At 34.2% G+C, this 21,194-nt stretch overlaps 1 protein-coding gene across 1 annotated transcript; it reads left to right on the top strand.

The window, feature by feature from the left end:
* The first annotated feature begins 1,938 nt into the window (after positions 1–1,938).
* Positions 1,939–18,666, top strand: LOC144451740 (solute carrier family 2, facilitated glucose transporter member 1-like). Its single transcript, XM_078142643.1, has 12 exons — positions 1,939–2,019; positions 12,211–12,312; positions 12,606–12,760; positions 13,078–13,202; positions 13,740–13,855; positions 14,451–14,610; positions 15,165–15,352; positions 15,891–16,004; positions 16,493–16,594; positions 17,340–17,415; positions 17,801–17,928; positions 18,370–18,666. The coding sequence occupies exons 1-12, from the start codon at positions 1,939–1,941 to the stop codon at positions 18,664–18,666; spliced, it is 1,644 nt and encodes a 547-aa protein (XP_077998769.1).
* Positions 18,667–21,194: the final 2,528 nt, after the last annotated feature.

The following is a 21,194-nucleotide window of genomic DNA, read 5'->3' as shown; positions in this document are numbered from 1 at the left end:
ATTTTTCCGTCTCATCAGTCATCATAATCTCTCGAATGGTCTTGTTCGGTTGCCACCCACACTGTTAAATACAGGTCAACATAAATATGTTAGAGTAAAAGTCGTTGTACTGTTAGGATCAAGGCACTAAAATCAGGTTATCTATGATTACCTTATCAACTATTTGTAGAAATAGAGCATAGGAAAGGAAAAACAATGCTGATCAAAGACAACTACTGTGAAAATGATAAACAATTAATTATCATGAACATTGTCATACATTTTAGAAAAACAAAAACTCAATTATTGTATGTATGTATGTATGTATGTATGTATGTATGTATGTATGTATGTATGTATGTATGTGTGTATGTATGTATGCATGCATGTATGTATGTATGCATGCATGCATGTATCATGTGTATGTATGTATGTATGTATGTATGTATGTATGTATGTATGTATGTATGTATGTATGTATGTATGTATGTATGTATGCATGCATGGATGCATGTATGCATGTATGCATGTATGTATGTATGTATGTATGTATGTATGTATGTATGTATGTATGTATGTATCCTTTAGATTCTTGGAGAATCTGTACAAGGAATACAGTTTACCAGTTATAGGGGACATCTTCCGTTTAAGCTTATAATGTTATGAAACAAGTAGTATATATGTTTGGTATGTCTTATATATATGGTGGTATAGACTTGCATTATCATTGACAAATTAGCATACAAACAATATTTACCTATTAGATGATGTATCATCTATTTTAGCTAAAGATGTCATGAAAAATTGTGTTGACATAATGTTAATATATCATATTATATCATATCGTATCGTATCATATCGTATCGTATCATATCATATATCAGATATATATCATATACCATATATATATTATATCACATCATACATCATGTCATATCATATCATACATCATATACCATACTCCTACCTACCCTACCCTATTCTATCATATCAAATCATATCAAATCATATAATAGCATACTTAGATATATCATGGGTATGGCATTACGAGGGCGTTCCATGACTACTAATGACATTTATTTGCATATTAATTGATATCTAGTTTGGTCATGTTACATAGTTTCAGATTTTACCGAGAGGCTGCTGTCTCCGTTCCTTCAGACTCCATAGGGCAAGGCTTGATGGCATGACAATCTAAAGATTTGCTTTCTTGTCCTGAGGAGAGGTGTTCAGTTTACACCTGGTTCATTTTAGATTTGTTATCTGTACAAGGGTCACTTTATCACGAGCCGACCGATATGTGTATGCATGCAATGTGTGTGTCTAGGGAGTTGGGCATTGCCCCAATCTCACAATAACAGAGAGATGTATTTGGAGACATTTCAACAAAAAATTAATATATCTGACTCATCGTTGAATCACCTAATGTTACCTTCTTTGTCCAGTAACTTACAGAAACGTTTAGTTATTTGAACTGCCTCCAATTCGTGTTTATATACGTTAAGAATGTAACTCTGTAAATCAAACCATTGCTGCATGTTGGCGTTTTCATACGATAAAATATTTGCAGTAAAACAAAATAATTACATAATATAATAACATTTATTTCAATACGAAATATGAAAAATGATAAGAATATATTTGATTATTTGTAATGGGCACATTCGGACTGACAGTATGTATAGTGTATGGTGATGATACACAGTGGCATCATGACAGCTACGATGGCATTTGATAGACCTCTTGAATAAATTACTTTAACTAGGGTACTTGAGATAAGTCTTGATAAAACGGCGAACCGCTCTAAAATACACAGTTAGACAATATTAGCTTGTTCCATACTTCAGTTGCTCTTCACCTCTCTCCATAAGTACATGTATTCGGTGTCCAGGTTGGAGCATCTCAACAGAGGCTTAGTATACACTAAACGAAGCAGGATCGGCAGACAACTTTATAAAAATGGCTGACATCGAGTTAGATAAATATAGCAAGTCGCACGAAAAATACAACGACGAGAAATCAGAATCTGAAGAAGAACAGGTAAGTTTGTGAATATTTTGTGAATATTTTCGTATATTTTGTGTAGAATCAGTTGGATAATATCATACGGACTGATTGTAAAGTGTATTTTGAACAAAAGCAAGCATTTTAAAAACATATTGACAATATACAATGGAAGATCTCTAACTTGCTGTTTGCAATTGAAAGTAAAAGTATGACGCAATGAAAGATTTTAAATATCCAAATATTGTAGAAAATTCGGTTTTTACAATTACTAGACATGCAGTGATTTTCTCCTCAAAAATGGCTACTTACATCCGTAGTTAATCTCCCAAATGTCAATTAGTAATGTAGCTTCATTAACTGGGTAGTTATACATTTAATTAATTTAGCCAATTTTTTGATGATTGGTTTATACTGAGACAATACATGTGTTAGAGATTATGGTTTAAATAAAGGAGATAATTACACGCCGTATTATCAGATTGAATAATAAGAACTGTGAAAAGCAATTAAGAGATAAAAAGGATCATAAGCCATAATCATATAGATGGATTAAGAGTCCTGGCTATTGAAACGTATCAGGTGTTTGGCTCTGGCCTTTGAAATAAGTTTCTTTATACAAATGTTGTCAAAACAACTGCAGGTTTATATTATAGCCGTCCGTCCTTGTTTAAAATGTATACAGCAATCGAGTTTTTCATCGCCGTTTTGACGATGAATCGACTGTTCCTTTGACAGATCATCATACTGTGTATTCAGATATTTTTAAAACCCAGTAAGGAAATTTGAAAAACAGAGAGTAAAACAACTATTTTTGACGCGATAAGAGAAAACGCTCACGTCGACTTAATTTTCCTCTGGACGTCCTGAATATTTTGAGTAACGTTTTTTTTGTTTACCGTTTTAAAGTTAAATGTCGCCAGATACAGCAACATTCACTTAATTCCCGTATTCTTATATTTTTTAAAAACATTTTTAACTTAAAATTGGCGATAATTGTAAATAATCAATACTCGTGAAAACTCAACTTTGATGAAATAATGTCTGTTTACTATTCACCAGGATAGGTGTCCGTTAAATTTATTTTTAATTTTTTCACAACTTATATGTCAAATTGTGCTCCTTGAATATACTCTTAAAATCATGCCACTGCAACATTTTTATCGTCTGCTATAATTCTAACCTTTCAGTAAATGGTCACACCCACTCAGATTGTTGTATCTCTTGACCCTGGCCTCGAACAAAGTGTCAGAGCATGCGCAAATGCGGTCTTATTATCACCTGTTGTCTGTGTACAGTTAACAAGTCCGGGCGAAAGTTCAAAAAATATTTATTGGAAGTCAAAACGTTGACAACTTTTTCATTGTGTTTGATTTGTTTGATAGTTAATTCAATAACATTTCAACTATGTAACGAGAATGAAATATTTAAAATATTTAAAGTACTCCTCTATGGCCAATAATCTATAATATCCTTTATAATCTTTATTATTTAACAAAAAAAAACCGGAGAGTTCTGAAAACAGTATATATGAATTTTGAGTTAGTAGCAGTAGCGATGGCTGTCGCAATGCCGACTACATTCTCAAAAGTGACTGAACAGCCGAGTGTTGAAAAACACACAACTACAATAGCACTTCATAAGCTTAAGACTGGAAAACCACTCCATGAAATAAAGGTTCATAAACTGTTGGCTCTGGAGAGTCATTTCATCATTTCATATCACATAATGTTCACTCAATTGTCACGAAACACCAAATTGAAAGTATTTCAACCTTTATTTATCTTCCAGTGATACACCATGACATGATGGGTTTTAGCAGACATGACGATTTATTCGATACACACTAAAATTACATCATTATTTATCTGAAGGAAATAAGCATAGAATTAAGAGTCATAAATATCCATTGTTAACTTATGTATATGTATATATATAGTCAACAACAACTTATATATATATAATATATGTATGTATGTATGTATGTATGTATGTATGTATGTATGTATGTATGTATGTATGTATGTATGTATGTATGTATGTCTGTCTGTCTGTCTGTCTGTCTGTCTGTCTGTCTGTCTGTCTGTATGTATGTATGTATGTATGTATGTATGTATATATATATATATATATATATATATATATATATATATATATATATATATAACTCGATGAGTATCAATGAGTATCAATGAGTATCGCACTATGCGTGAAACTCCGAGTTACAACCAAGAAAGAGTTCCAGTACTACCAAAACTATATATATATATATATATATATATATATATATATATATATATATATATATATATATATATATATATATATATATATATATATATATATATATATATATATATATATATATATATATATATAATATAAATACCCATCATGACACCACTTTCCAGAATACAAAGTTTATGCAAATACCTTTATATATGAGAGGGGTATTCCCCTTTAAGTTAAAAGTGTGAAGTAATTAGTTACTGTATAATCAAAAAAGAAGCATTAGCGGCTTCAGATTTTCATAAACTTATTTAGATTGTAGGCATTTTATATCTTTACGCTTTTATACTGCACAGGTGTAATAAAGTGATGATTGGTATATCAACATTGATAAAGAATAGGTAATTAGACTTGCGTGTTGCATGGATACATATTGAATGTAAACACAGTGTGATAGCCTCTAATTTAAGATTACGATTCAATGATTGATTGCGTTGTTGGGTTGAATGTTCTTTTTATGTATGGTTTTCAAACCGCCCACATCTCATTAACATTAATCATTTGAATTACCTTTGCTGCTGGATGGTAGATAACAAAGAGATAATTAGTTATTCATGAACTATGATGCAACTGTCGTCCGCCAGAGACAAATAAATATTACTTGACAAGTACACAACTAAATCAACATTCAAATCCGATCCTTAAAGGGGTACCAACTCAAGGAAATTTTCTAGACATTTTCTTAAGCTATGGGTTCTGGAGAGTCATTTCATGACTTTACATCACCTACAATTACTTACGATTTCAGAGAAACAGGAAGTTGATTATGTACCATTCTGGGGCATCTTTGCTGTGGGCCATGGCCAATGCATTATGGGAGTCAGCAGACACAATATATTCGTGGTTAAACAATGAATATTCAGGACTCCTAAGTGTTTATTCCCTTCAGAATTATTAGATCTAGACAGTGTTTCATGACATCTATGTTTACACTCTAGTCATTAACTATTTACTTACTTTGTACTGCTAACATTGTTAACACTCTAGTCATGACTATTTACTTACTTTGTACTGCTAACATTGTTTACACTCTAGTCATTGACTATTTACTTACTTTGTACTGCTAACATTGTTTACACTCTAGTCATGACTATTTACTTACTTTACACTGCTAACATTGTTTACACTCTAGTCATTGACTATTTACTTACTTTACACTGCTAACATTGTTTACACTCTAGTCATTGACTATTTACTTACTTTGTACTGCTAACAACGTTTACACTCAAGTCAATGACTATTTACTTGATTTGCACTGCTAATATTGTTTACACTCTAGACAATGACTATTTACTTACTTTGTACTGCTAACATTGTTTACACTCCAGTCAATGACTATTTACTTACTTTGCTCTGCTAACATTGCTTACATTCTAGTCATTACTATTTACCATTGAGCTGATGATCAAAACAATTAAAACCGTATACTTTTACACTTGATATGGAAGCCATAAACGATTGTGGCAAATAGTATAAACAATTCTTTGAGTGTTACGAGAAAAGTATATCCCTTTATTAAGAGAAAAGGCAGAGTGGGTAGAAATGAGCTCGAGGATGGTTCATGCAACTGATTAATTTCAATATACGCCAGCAGTGATGCTAGTGTCTGCTATATATACACGCAAATAATCATTGTAGTTTCGGAATGACAAAAGGCGAACAAAAATTTCGCTTGGCGTAATACATCTTGTAGACCCCTAGGTGTTAGTGAGACTATACAGATAATATGTTTACACACATAATTTGAAATAATAAATTGTTCCAAAGAAACACAATGTAAATTATTATATTCTAAAAAAATGTTGATAGTGGTTAAAATATGGTTGCTTGGGGCTTTGACAAATCCAATTTTAGAACACGTTATGACTGATTAACCGACAAGTCAAACTACCATAATTTTAATGTATAGTATTACAAATCTACTTTGTTGAATTTATAGCATTTGAAATGATTTCACCAAATGTTATCAAAGAATATCGTACATTATCTATAAATATGGTATCTATACTCTCATCGGTCGTTCTACATCACGACAAACGGTTCTGCCATGTTCGAAATGAGTCAAAACTTTCAAAATTGTATTTACTTTCTTTGCATATTACTGGCGCTGGTATAATTATGTTATTCTCCAAATTTTTTCTTCGTTCAGCATGGAAAATACTTGTGACCTAAGGGTTGTATCACTACGATTCGCTAGACAGTAGTGACAAAGGCCCCTAGGTCAGTCGCATTTTCCCTGGGTGAATGAATACAAATATGAAATAATAGGGAACTTGCAATCCAGACTGAGCATGCTCAGACGCAAAGGAATATGGGATTATCTGAGGTTATCGTATTACCTAATCTGAAGCTACCGATAAAATAAACCTCCCACAATGGTCAGGGTGACTATCAATTGATCATTTGTGGTTACAGACAATATAACAATATTGTTCATAATACAAATCGATTAGCATTTATTATCACGTTTCCCATGATGCAACATGCAAAATGGCGGGTTTGCAAGTTCCCTAATGGGGAATAACATCTAATTAATCTTCTATCTCAACGTTCAAGTTGGAACACACCACCTCGCAAAGTGGATGTACTAATTATAATTAGAAGTCTTAAAAGAAAAGAGAAGTTCACCTTACGAACAAGATGAATTGTATTGATTGATAAGATATTTGATTATTGATTTGTAGCAATTATTGCCTTAATTAGCATCTCTATAACTTTTAACTAAATCTTATTTTTCAATTTATATATATCGCCATTTTGACCTTTCCATTCTGAGAAATTCGTGACATCATACCATCATATCCTTGGCATGCAATAATGACCTTGGTTTTGAACCCTACCTGTTTCAATGGGAACACTCAGGCACTGAATTAAACAAAATAAGGTATCTGTATGTTCAGATATAAAGCAGCGTGTCTATCATGATAAATATATTGCCGACTACACACAATGACACATTTTCTGCTTCTAAATTCTACTGCAAAGCTCATTAACATAATCCTTGGACGCAATATGCCACTGATTGTATCGATGCCGGTAATTAAATGTTGAAAATGCATTGCGCTTGTTGTTCTGATGCTATTTTGGGTGGTATGATCCCCAGAACCTCTTTACTCACAGTCAGAGATCAGAGTTCAGCTATTAGTAGGGACATAAGATACCACACTTTTGAAGTTATCAAAACAGTGCCAATTATAAATGTTGCCCAGGGCAACAGAAGAGCTCAATTAAAGTCGCATGCTCCTCCAGCGTGTTTGGAGTCTATCATTGATGGAATGAATTGACACGATTTATGTGAGTGATTCAAGTACGTTGATATCACCTAAAATCCCAATTACAAAAATGTGAGCCATAAGAACTAAATATGTGTTGTTTAAATCTATCTCCTTTTCTTCAATAGAAGAGAATGGCCGTCAAATTTATTACAATTTTTAATACAGAATACAGTAATATATATATATATATATATATATATATATATATATATATATATATATATATATATATATATATATATATATATATATCACATTGACATAACAGAAAATTAAAAGCAACTGAGACGTATGAAGTGAGTATTGATACATCATTATAATAACAGTCCGAATGTGTGAGAATGATAACCGGTATTATGGGTCCACGTTTTATTTCTTCGGAATCACCCAGAAATATAAAATCAAATCCATACTTATCCGTTTGCTATAAGTGTTTAGTTTTTTTTAAGGTATCTACGTCATAATGAAATAATAGGCAATCAAGACAATTTGCATAAACACATACATTCTGCGCAGTGGAGATGCGCCATGACAAGTTAGCGCCGACCTTATAGAAACAATATAATTGATCATATTCATGTTTATCAAATTTGTTGAAGGACATGTACGTAACTAAATGTATTATATAAGTTGTGATTTACAGCAATGATATTGTAATTGGTGAACAAGAATTTGTACCAAATACGTTATTAATTTTGGAAATTTTTAAACGGTAGCACCTGGAACCTAGAGCCCTGTCCAACATGTTTCAATCAATGCAACGAAAAATTATACCACCAAGCATAGCATCATGTCGCTCCGTTTAGGACACCACTATCACTGAAATCACCCAATTCTCCCAGTGCAACCAGAGTATGTGAAAACCATAGTATATCACACACATTGTACCGAGCGTTCGGTAAATATTGACCTGCGAACCTGTCGTCTGCTACTGCACGCGAGTGGAAGTTTTGAGTCACGCACTTCCTGAGAATTGCAAGCGAGACGCTAACCTACAATGGATGACACGATTTCTATGCGTATAAAAAGGCGGCAAATTTCCTCTATAACGATACCTATTTTGATAGTAAAATGTTTTATGACAATGTTTTCATTCCTGTGAAGTTATTTGTGTTAAAATTTAGTGTATATATATATTAATTATTATGCGGCGTTCTATTACCAGACAAGACTGTCAACTAAAACACATCTCGTTCCACTTCGCCAATATTCTGTAAATAAATGGCAGAGTACTTACTTCAGGACGAGCTACTTACATTAAAAAAGAAAATAAGTGTGATTTCACATAATATTGTGGATGTCACTTGAGGATCTTGACGGGATAAAAGATAGCACACATTCATTCATATCATCTGATTCGAAACACTAAATCGTAACTGTATAAGTATTAGCAGATACACTATGTAAATAGGTACGAAAATATTCAAGGACATTGATAAATTTCGCAAAACTAAATTTAATCGAGATGGTGACCGGAGTTCAACACACTGAGGGGCGGTGTAGACTTAGGATCGGGATCAAAGCACATTGGCTTAAAGCAAGGCCCGAGTACCTCAGCCGACAGACTCTGTAAATAGATGCGAAATTATGCGAGGACAATGATAAAATTCTCCAAATAAATATCCTGACGAGATGGTGAGAGATAAGAGTTCAACAAACTGAGGGTAGTAGTGTAGACTTAGCATTTTGAGCTAAATAAAGCCATAACTATGAACACATTATAATCTGTTAATAGCTAATGTATGATTAGAATATGCTATGGCAATCATGAAGCTATCACTGTGTATAAATCTTGAATATGTTTGAGAACGTGGTAATAACAATTTATATCAATACCTTTAAGACATTTGGAAACTAAATGTTCCCTTGTCGTCAGAAATTGTATTAAAATACTTGTTATTCAACCCACTATCAAAACATCTGAATGGTGCCATACAGCGGCATGCGCGCGCAGCCAGTTATGGTGAAGTAGAACGTCGTCTGACTCCAACCAGATCCTTATTAACATCGCTACATTTTATTGTCTCGATTGAATTGATACATTTTGTGGGTGGTTTATCACTATAAGATGTCGAACAATAAAATGTAGCAATTTTGGCAAAATTTTGTTGAGCCAGACGATAAAATGTAGCAACGTTAGTAATACTTTGGCTGATCCAGACGATAAATTGTAGCAATCTTGATAAAACGTTTGCCAAGCCAGACGATGGATTGTGCCCGGGTGATTTGCGTCTATTGTTCTTGCTGGTGTCTACATTTTACCATAGAATAACAGACTTGTTTACTGTTCAAATCCGTTTTCCTTCATCTCGAGTCCTATGTCTTCTATCTGGTGTATCAACTTTGTAGTTGAACTGACGTTAACTTTTACTTCACACTCATTAAAAGACGTCAAGAAATTAAAACAAACACAATGGATATATATATTGTAACCCCTTATTTAATTTCGATAGCTAAGACTTCAGAATCTAATTTTGCAACAGAAATGCAAATTTTCCCTTGCGATATCATCTTAATGCTGAGTGACACCAAATCTGGGTAAAGTATCTGACTTATTAATGTGCCAAGAAGGAAGACGTAAACTGTTGATTGTTTTAATAAATTTATGTTCTATATGACCTCACCTGGTTTCAAAGTCGGAGTGTAGGACGATGAAAAGATTTCACCATTGTAGATGTAAGCTAGGTGATAGCTTCAAACGTTGACATTAGGCCTACTGACACAAAAACGCCTGGGTTGACCTATGGTGCAGGTCCCGGGGGTGCAGTGCGGTACTTAGTGTGGGTCTTGTAGCAGCTGATTGAATGGCCCCCAGTTCACAGTGTCAGCTGGTACCATATGATCAGCTGATATATCTCATTAACGAAAATAGTGTTCACTAAAATTGTTGAAAATAGGTTATCGCGTTCCAAGGTTCGCTGGATTGTCAATACAAACTTTCATCTAACTGCAAAACGGGAGAGAACGAGGATGTCTATGATGTTACACGTCACAAGCACATGCGCAGAACGTCAAATATGTACTGAAAACCCACTGCACTGTGTAATTTGTTTGTGATCGGTCACTATCTGAAGTTGATTGTGCTCAAGTAACTTCATTTTGTAAATTTACAAAACAACGATTCGGAAGACTAATGTGATATTTTATTAAATAAGGAACACAACATACAATGACTCACAATTCAATCCCAAGTTCTCACATTAGTGGTATCTTATAGATGAATTTGATATGAGCATTCTCGTGTTCATGGCCAATGCTTTGGCATGCTAATTTTTTTAAACCTTATCTAACAGGAGCTACTGAAAAGATGTTATTCTATTTCGAAAAACATGTTAACCTTTCTGATGTTCTAACAGTACACACAAAAAACCCCAGTCATTTCCAATCTTCAGGGTAACCAAATTTTAAAAAATTCACCCAATGTCAATGTTAACATCTGGTTAACAGTATCATCTGTGCGTAAACATATTTTGTAGTGGTATACATGATTTGGTACAGTAAATAAAACAAAAAACCTTGATTTTGGTTCCGCACCCTACAACCAGCGCCCTCAACGGCGATCATGATTTCAACCTGATGCTGTAGTAAATTTGATCAAGATAATATGTATAGTGTCTAGATATTTACATTTAAAACAGTTTTCAATGAATCTATTATGGTTGCCTGTCGAAAATGATACTACAGTTACAATTAGTGCAGTTTTAACATGGTTATATACAGATTCAAAAGCAAGCTGTCACTCAAGATTTAAAATTGTCTCTATACTACCTGTTGATAGTACTGGCCACTAATTAACAGATACAGTATTTTTTGTATAAGTACTTGATTGATAATTGACAAAGTTTAAGTAAATATATCGTTGATTACTTGAACTTGATGAAAACAATGTCATAGTAACAGCTAATTCAGGTTTAAAACCATAGCAAAATCACAATACAGACTGATCATATTTACTTTAGTTGCCATGTTTTTGAAGACGTCTTTACAAAACCAATCTATCGCCTGAGAAATACCTTTCTGTTATTGATACAGAATTTCTCAGGAGGGCACTTGGCAAATTTCGTGTCTCTGACCACAATCTCTGTATTGAGAGTGGACGAAATGTCAATATGTCAAGAAACGAACGTATATGCCAACATTGCGATCTTAATCTTGTGGAAGATGTCATTTTTGTCTAGTTTGTCCTGCATTTAAAGATATTAGATTTAAATTTATTGCTCAATATAATTATCGTTTATCCTTCACCTTTAACATTTTAAATTTTAATGTCATGTACTATCGGACAACCCAATCCAGAATCTAGCCAAATTTGTAGGAACAAGATCATCATAAACATGTAATTCAGCTTCTGTGATGTTGATGTTATCTTTACTGTCGTCTGAAACATGTAGTTGAGCTTCTGTGATTTTTATTTCGCTAATAACGCTCTATTCCGGTTGTTATATATATATATATATATATATATATATATATATATATATATATATATATATATATATATATATATATATATATATATATATATATATATATATATATATATATATATATATATTCTTATATATATTTTCATTTTGTACAAAAGGGGCTGGTGTCCTAATGTACTGTATAAATTACTATACATGTTTTTGAAAGTACATAACATGTTCAATTTACGTTCCAGGGCAAGTTAACATGTATGGTAATATACGCAACGGTTGTCACCTGCCTCACTGGCTCCATTGTGGACGGATGGAACACCGGGGTTATGTCAGCGCCCTCATCGGTAGGTACAGTCATGTAGATGATGGAATACATGTTAATCTCTATGTATATTTATACAGAGACGTCTAGGATTTACTACCAGTATATCTTTTCTCTTCAAAGAAGGTATCACATGCTAAAAAATATATACCTTCATGTGTGTTTCTTATAACGACCACGTCCGAATTTGTGTTTCTTTATTACAGCAAGTTTTTATTAATTTAACATTTCTAATGAAATGTGCTGTATTTGTTTTAATTTATTTACCTTACAAATTAAATATACATGTTCCTTGTTTTGTTTTCCGTCTACCAGTACATTATCGATTTCTACAACTCATCGGCTGAACGCTATGGTGGCATATCTGACGACGGGCTTACATGGTTGTACGCATGGTCCATCTCATTTTTGGCCATTGGCGGCGCTATTGGGGCAATCGCGTCCGCTCCTATTGGTGACATTATGGGCAGGTAGGAGATTGCTATTTGTGCAGGGGGGGGGGGGTGTCTCATAGATGTATTATACTATTTGAATAGTGATGTCTAATCTGTTCATATACAGCTTCTGTCATCTTGACCTTGGTATTAATCTCCTCCCCACACATAACTATGTAGGGCTCTTTACCATACCGTTATCTCAGCTTGTACCATATGTAGCATGCAAGAAAATGTTTTCAGAGAATATCATATGGAGGTAGTCACCTTGAAGAGATGGATATAAATAACACACATTACATGAACAGCGGTTGCCGCAGTGTGTTACTTCGAATTCTATATTGTCATTTCAGGAAATGGGGATCTATGATATCTAATGTATGGAACCTAACAGCAGCATTGATGTTTGGGGCTTGCATTATATCAAACAATTTCGAAATGGTATTAATGGCAAGACTAATCGTAGGTTTCTATATCGGTACGTACACGAATGCAGCCTCAATATTATAAGCGTATTAATCTCATTTAGCTGGTGATGGCTAAAACGGTTCCATACTATCTGTCTGTCTGTCTGTCTGTCTGTCTGTCTGTCTGTCTGTCTGTCTGTCTGTCTGTCTGTCTGTCTGTCTGTTTGTCTGTCTGTCTGTCTGTCTGTCTGTCTGTCTGTCTGTCTGTCTGTCTGTCTGTCTGTCTGTCTGTCTGTCTGTCTGTCTGTCTGTCTGTCTGTCTGTCCGTCCGTCTCTCTCCATACGTGTGTGTGTGTGTGTGTGTGTGTGTGTGTGTGTGTGTGTGTGTGTGTTACGCATATGTTAGACAGTGGTTACGTATATGTTGTGTGTGTGTCATAGCTGTGTGAAATGTGTATTTATTATATGGTATGTTTCTTCTATGTCAAATCTCCCAACCACTAAACGGTAGACAAAATCTGAAGATTCTTGTATAACTAAATGTCAAGTTTAATTAACATAAAAGGCAGACCATAAGTGATTGATGTTTGCCTCTATTTTTTTACTAGGTATCGTTAATACAATCATACCACTGTACCTGGCAGAAATCTCTCCAAAACATATCCGTGGTGCGGTTGGCGTAAATCATCATTTGGCCATCTGTTTAGGAGTATTGGTAGCTGAAGTGAGTATTACATGACATTGGTTAATAAATGGACTCAGTCTGTAGCTTTATGTTCCATGGTGGTTACTTTTGTTTAAAGGAACACAGTCTGTAGCTTTATGTTCCACGGTGGTTACTTTTGTTTAAAGGAACACAGGCTGTAGTTTTATGTTTCATGGTAGTTACTTTTGTTTAAAGGGGCACAGCCTGTAACGTTAAATTCGTTGGTGGTTACTTTTGTTTAAAGGGACGAAGTCTGTAGCTTTATGCTCCATGGTGATTACTTTTGTTTAAAGGGACACAGTCTGTAGCTTTATGTTTCTTGGTGGTTACTTTTGTTTAAAGGGACGAAGTCTGTAGCTTTATGCTCCATGGTGGTTACTTTTGTTTAAAGGGACGAAGTCTGTGGCTTTATGCTCCATGGTGGTTACTTTTGTTTAAAGGGACACAGTCTGTAGCTTTATGTTTCTTGGTGGTTACTTTTGTTTAAAGGGACACAGTCTGTAACTGTACCGCCTTTGGTGGTTAATTTCATTTAAAGTGAAAGTCTGCAAATGTGTGATATTTGATGTTTTTCAAAATAATCATCTAGAGGTCATCTTACGTTTCATTACAGGTTATCAGTATATACGTGCTAAATGACGAAGATAATTGGCATATATTGCTAGCACTAACGGGTGTGTTTTCCATCGCCATGTTCATATTTTTCCCTATATGCCCTGAAAGTCCTCGCTGGCAGCTTGTTGTTGATAAGGATATAGAATCAGCTGAGAAGTGTAAGTATCAATTGCTAAACGAATGTTTTAGTTTTGAAACTGTATACTGTAAAAGCACTAATTAGGGGCGGGTATTTAATTAAGCGTATTAGGCGGAGCAAATCCGGACTGGTACTAAATCATGTATGTACGTCTAGTGAGTGAGTGACGCCACGTTGCTTTCAATCAAATCATAACACATGGGTAAACACTACACTCAGTCAATGTATACACTGAACACGATGTGCTGTATGTAAGTAATGAAAACCAACTTGTTCTTACACTTTTTAAAGAGTTTATGTACTAGTGCTCGCCATATGGATGGGGAATTTATTTTGGATCTTTAATTCGATTCTACATAAAAAAAAATAATGTGACACAATATATGCAAAGTCTGGGTTTGTAGCTCAATAAATTGCAACAATTAAACAAAATGTTTAACCAATTTGTACAAATCAAAAATAAATAGTCATTTGTCATTCATATGACCACTAAGTATACTAGTGCATCTGCAAAAGCTGTGTGCATTGCTTGATTATGGTTGATATCTGATTGTAACCATACATATGTTTCAGCCCTCAAAGTTTGCACTGGTGAGGACGACGTCAAGTTTGCTATAGATGAGATAAAATATGAATACGTTGAAGAGCTAAAAGAACCTCCTGTGTCTCTCAAACAACTATTTTCAAATAAGAACTACAGAATGCCCCTTATCATTAGTACAATGAGCCATGCTTTTCATCAACTGGTAGGAAGTCACGCTGTAAGTACACCTCCAGTTGTTTCTATCAATAAAGCGTTTGTAAAATTTCAGTGGCGATGCTTTGGGAAGAATGTTTTATCGTTCAGTAAAACTTAAAGCTGCACTAGCTGCAACTGGGATCTTTTTTGAATAGGGAACTGGCAAACCCGCCATGTTGAATGTTGCATCATGGGAAATGTGATAATAAATGCTAATGGTTTTGTAGTGTAAACAATACTGTTACATTGTTTGCAACCACAAATAATCAATTCAATAATCTGCATGTATCTGATTCAAACCCCAGCTGTGGTGTTCATTTTTACTGGGATACGTATTAAGTTTGTGTACTTTTTACGTAAAACTTGCTTATTTGAGTATTACTATGGCAACATAAATTCTCGAAATTACATTCGGAGGGTGTATTACAACATGTCACTTCATTTCACAAGCAATTTGAAGTTGGTCGAACATTTGTGTAATCACAAAAAATGAACGCATCAGTGTATGCGCTTCGAAAGTTTTTAAAAATATCATTTTTACCAATTATCCTTCCTTGCAGTTCTTTTTCTATGCAACTGAAATTTGTTATATGATTTGGCCTGACGACCATGACCGTGTACACTTGGCTACAATAGGAATTGGAACTATCAATGTGTTAGCGAATATTGCAGCTGTAAGTATAAAGTTAGAACACATCTGTGTTGCTGTAGTGGATCGGAGGAGTTGCAACATGCTTCTTATTGAACCTAGAATACGGATGCTCAAATGCCCATCGCTGTGTTTACAGGTGGAGGAAGAGGGAGGCAATGTATTCCTTCCACAATACAATTTCACATGATATGAAAACAACACTGTGATTTTCCTCACAAAATAGACCCAGTTACCTAAATAACATTCAAATAATGAACAATATAAATCTAAGTCAGAATGAGAAATTTACCTAAAGTACACAATATGAGTTGATAGCTGAGAACTTTTGACTGCAGTCTTACACACATTGATAGATGGCGCTTTTCATTATGGTCACGAAACCGTTACACTTTTCAAATTGACTTATTGCGACCATATGCAATAGTCAACCTATACAAGGAGACAAGCTGTATTTATTGAATCTTATGAACAAATGAATATGCATTATATCTCTCCTTTCCATGATTTCAGATACCAGTCATTGAAAAAGTTGGAAGACGTCAATTGCTTATCTATCCCTACGCCCTTATGGTGTTCTTCACCGCCTTCCTTGTGTTTTTCCTGGTCATCGTGGTATGTTTCCTTTTATCTCTACAAATCTGACACACTCTCTTGTTTTTTTATTGCTATGCTATTTTCATTATGAATTTGAACGTCAAAAATTAAGTTGTTTAATTAATTATGCATAATTAATTCATTTGGCTCCGAACATAAATTGACATGATTTATTGAAGACATTTGAAAAAAAATGAATTCTGACGCCAGGCAAATAAGCAATCAACGACATTGTTGGTACTCTGGCTGGGTAAGAAGAGCTAACGCATTGTTTTTGTTATAAAACACAAAACCGGAAATGCGCATCTGACAACCAACTGACCTTTAAGATGGGTGACATATCTATGGCAATACCATATGACAAAAATACAGCCCGTTTCATATAAGTGCTCACTGGCTCTGTTTGATACAAACATACAGAAACCAATAGGAAAGTCTAACATTACACGCTACACTTTAAAAACAACATCGCAATTTCCGGCTATATTCAAATGAAATGGACCATTTAAAAATACTTCCACTGGGCCAGACACACGGACGCCAATGGTTTGATGTCTGCATTTGATGTCTGCATGGTAGCCCTTTTCGTTCACTTCATTTTAGACAAAATGTCGCAAGAAACTATTCATTCAATCTTCACACACTGTAGCCAGTGAACACTAACATGAAACGGGATGTACATTTTGGATTGTGTCCGAGAGTGTGCTAAAGTGGTGGTGAACACATAAATTAATATTATTTGCCATTAACTGTATTCAATTAGGAAGAAGGCGAGGCTGTGAATTACATGGCACTGGTTTGCGTATATGGATACATCATCAACTTTGCCATAGGCCCAGGTATAATAATTAATATTTCAATATTTGCTGAATTAAAATTTTAAGTTGACGTTCATAATGCTACAATATCAGCACGACATTTCAACCACCACACACATTGAAAAACAAATGTTTCAATTGTTTTCAATAATTTATTTGAAATTTTCAGTATTAATAAAATTCAGTGATTTCAAATGTTTCAATAATATCTTAGATTTTCAACGTCTACATTCAACTCTTCCTATTTAACAACACGACTGAGTGATGAGACGACTGACCTGATAAGTATAAATCATTTTAGATCTCGTACACACGTACAAAAGCCAAATTATGTCTAACAAGTGACACAATTTCGACAGTACAGTATGCTGATATTAACTTCATTATCATTGATATCACTGTACAGGGCCTGTGCCGTATGTGTTAGTAACTGAAGTCTGGTCACAGGGCCCACGTCCTACCGCAACTAGTGTTTCACTTCAAGTCAATTGGTGGTGTAATTTTATTATTCAGTTTTTCTTTCCAATTCTGCAGGTAAGTGTGGCAATATTAATAACTTTTATTTTTGAGGAGTCTGTCTGTCTGTCTGTCTGTCTGTCTGTCTGTCTGTCTGTCTGTCTGTCCGGCATCTATATACGTGTGGTTACCTATTTACCTACCTGCCCAATATGCCTGCCTACCTACCTACCTACCTACCTACCTACCTACCCACCCACCCGACCCAAACACCCACCCACCTACCCGCATGCATACATACATACATACATACATACATACATACATACATACATACATACATACATACACACACACACACACACATACATACATACATACATACATACATACATACATACATACATACACCCCTCACACATACACATGCAATCGTACCATTTTATCTATCTGATAGTCTACCATCCACACTTTCTATATATTTATCATTTTCGTTTTCATATTTAATCTCATTTTCAGACTTCTATGGGAGAGTACGTGTTCGCTATCTTCATGATGTTCTCCCTCATTGCGTTAATATTCACATACTTTTATGTACCGGAGACAATGGGCAAGTCGTTTGAAGAGATCGTGGCTGGATTCCGTGTAGAGGACCGCATAGACACCGTACCGTACGCCGATCTCCTCAGAAGAGATTCATCGTTTGCCTCACTAGGGGATCTTCCACCAAATGTAACGATGTCGCCATCTGCGGCTGACTTACAGCAAATGGGCTACGATGATGACGTGTTTGACAATGAGGGACTTACATTCTAAAAGTTACAAAATACAAAAATCCTTCTTAATCTGTGTGAACGAAGAATACAAAGAAATGATATGAATTTGCGTTTCCAACAATGTGTCCTTTGGAATTCTCAACATCCGTCATTGTTTGTTGCGAAATGCAATTATGGTGGGCGTTCGAAATGAAAAGTGAAAGAATCTGCGACTTGTATATAATGTATTATAACAAATGATATAATATTACATTAATCAATATTAAAGAGAATTAATGAGATTTTAGAGTGAAGTATAGGTTAACATGTCGTCACAATGTGCGTTGTTTTACGACCACTACGACTCAAGTTGGTTATCTTCAACCCGTCAATAAAACAAGAAAAATAAGAAATGAAAGAATCGTAATAAATATTCATTAAATCGAATATTTAAATTTATATTTGCTTGATATTGACTTTATGACAATGTCAAATTTTGTTATACAAATCATTTACATATTGTGTCTAAATTATGGTATGCTTTTGCCATTTTTGTACTGACTGGGTTAGCTAGATTAGATGTAGTTATACAATTAGTCAAAGCAAACTTAAATATGGTTTGTTTTATTAATCAAGAATTGCTTTTTCACTCAGTACTTGTTTGAACAGTATTGGTTGTTTGAAAAACGGGTCCAATAACGTAACTTTTGGTGTTAGTGGGTTTTTTACGGGTTGTTTGACGTGAATATACATATACCGTACTTTTAATCATGTTAGCGCCCTGGACGCTTTCATTATAACCTTTCCTCAAAGTGGTAGGTGGGCGCTCGCTTAGACTCCCCTCCATTGTAATGATTAAAATATGGATGTATTGTTTAACACACACTTATAGTAACTAAAATATTTGAGAAAGTTTCCATTCCTGGAGTCCTAATTCAAATTCAGAAAGGTAATTATGTACATTTTCAGTTGTGACTTTCTGTGTGTTGTATTATGTTGTGTTGTTAAAGTGCCCATGTGGATGAGGATTGGGTATTTATTTTGGATTTTTAATTTACAAAACAATTTTATCGTAGCTTCCTACTTGAAAAATCAATGTGAAACAACATTGATTAAGTCTATGTTTGTAAGTCAATAAATTGCAAAAGATTAATAAATGTGTAAAATGTTTGCTATTGTACGTACAATAACAAACTTTTTTACATGTACACTTTGTAGCTTTTTGCAATGTATTGAGTTACAAACACAGACTTGGTCAATGTTCTTTCACATTGATTTTTCAAGTAGGAAACATCATGAAAATTGTTTTATAACTTGAAAACCCAAAATAAATACCCAATCCTCAACCATATGGCCACTTTAAGTTTTAGAATTAAAAAGACTTTGTTTGATGTGAATATGCATATAACCGAGTTTTTAACAAATCAGACATTTGTAAATTAATGAACCATGATTTGTATAAATGTTCAGTGTGTACATGTCGTATATTATATTTCCTATGAATTTTATGTGCTTCATAGATATTCAGGTCTTTTTCTTTCATTTGTCTCTCTCTGTATAGGCTACCTGTAGCCATGAAGGACTAACGCTACTACACAATTTCAGCTATCCTAACTGTTAGTTTTGATTTTTTGAATTTTCGCTCATCCATCTCGTCAACAAACAGACTGTAGATTCGATAGTGTTTCCCTGACATCCCTACACATAACCTGATTGGTCGAAATCGTAATTAGCATATTTAAATCGAAATCAGCTCACATCAGGAATCTATAATTAGATGTCACCATGAGAAGTTTTATTCTAATTTGTTGCAACTGTTATGTGTGGTGGAGTATGGCTTACACATTACTTGATCTAAAGACTAAATGAGAGTGGCAGTTAGGCTAGCTGAAATATTGTAGTAGAATTAACCCTTCAAGACTACAGGTAGGCTATTTCTATGTATAATCAGAAATTGGTTTGATATTTAAAGATAGTTCTTATAAGTATTGATCAATTTGATGCATTTATAATACCAACTGCTTTTATCTTGTCCAAAAGTAATAACTACAATGAGACTGTTGACAATCTTTCTGCATTCATTTAACTGCAAGAAGATGTGATGTATCGAACAGGTATCCAACTAACTAAAGATTCGAATTGTTTTATTCCTCGGGCAAATTATGCTGAGTTGTTCAACCTATACAAAATGCTCAGGAATCGACCGAGTCTTTGGGAGCTTCAAATCTTTACAGTGAGTCAGTCAGAAGGAAACGTTTGCTACTTGAAATGTGTAGGTGAAATAATGAAATAAAATAATTTTGGTGTATTTCCTATTATCGTTATTTTGATGTTGATGTCATTGTAATTAAAGTCTGTAATTTCTGTTAATGTTTGATTTATTTGATTCTTGCGAATACACGACCAATACACAACTCTTTGGCAATAGTGACATGTTTTTTGTGTGTTTAGGTAAGCTTTTTTATGTAAAGGAATTGTTGCCAATTTACATTGTAATAAAGGAAAGAGTTAACATGAAGGTATTGTCTGTAATTAGAACAGTAATGTGAACAAAGATGGCCTCTGGGGAATTGAAGTAGTTATCAAAAC

This window comes from Glandiceps talaboti, chromosome 21 (assembly GCF_964340395.1).
Source record: "Glandiceps talaboti chromosome 21, keGlaTala1.1, whole genome shotgun sequence".
NCBI classification, from domain to species: Eukaryota; Metazoa; Hemichordata; class Enteropneusta; family Spengelidae; genus Glandiceps; species Glandiceps talaboti.
Note: the sequence above shows the minus strand (reverse complement) of the source record. Positions and strands in the feature narration are given on the sequence as shown.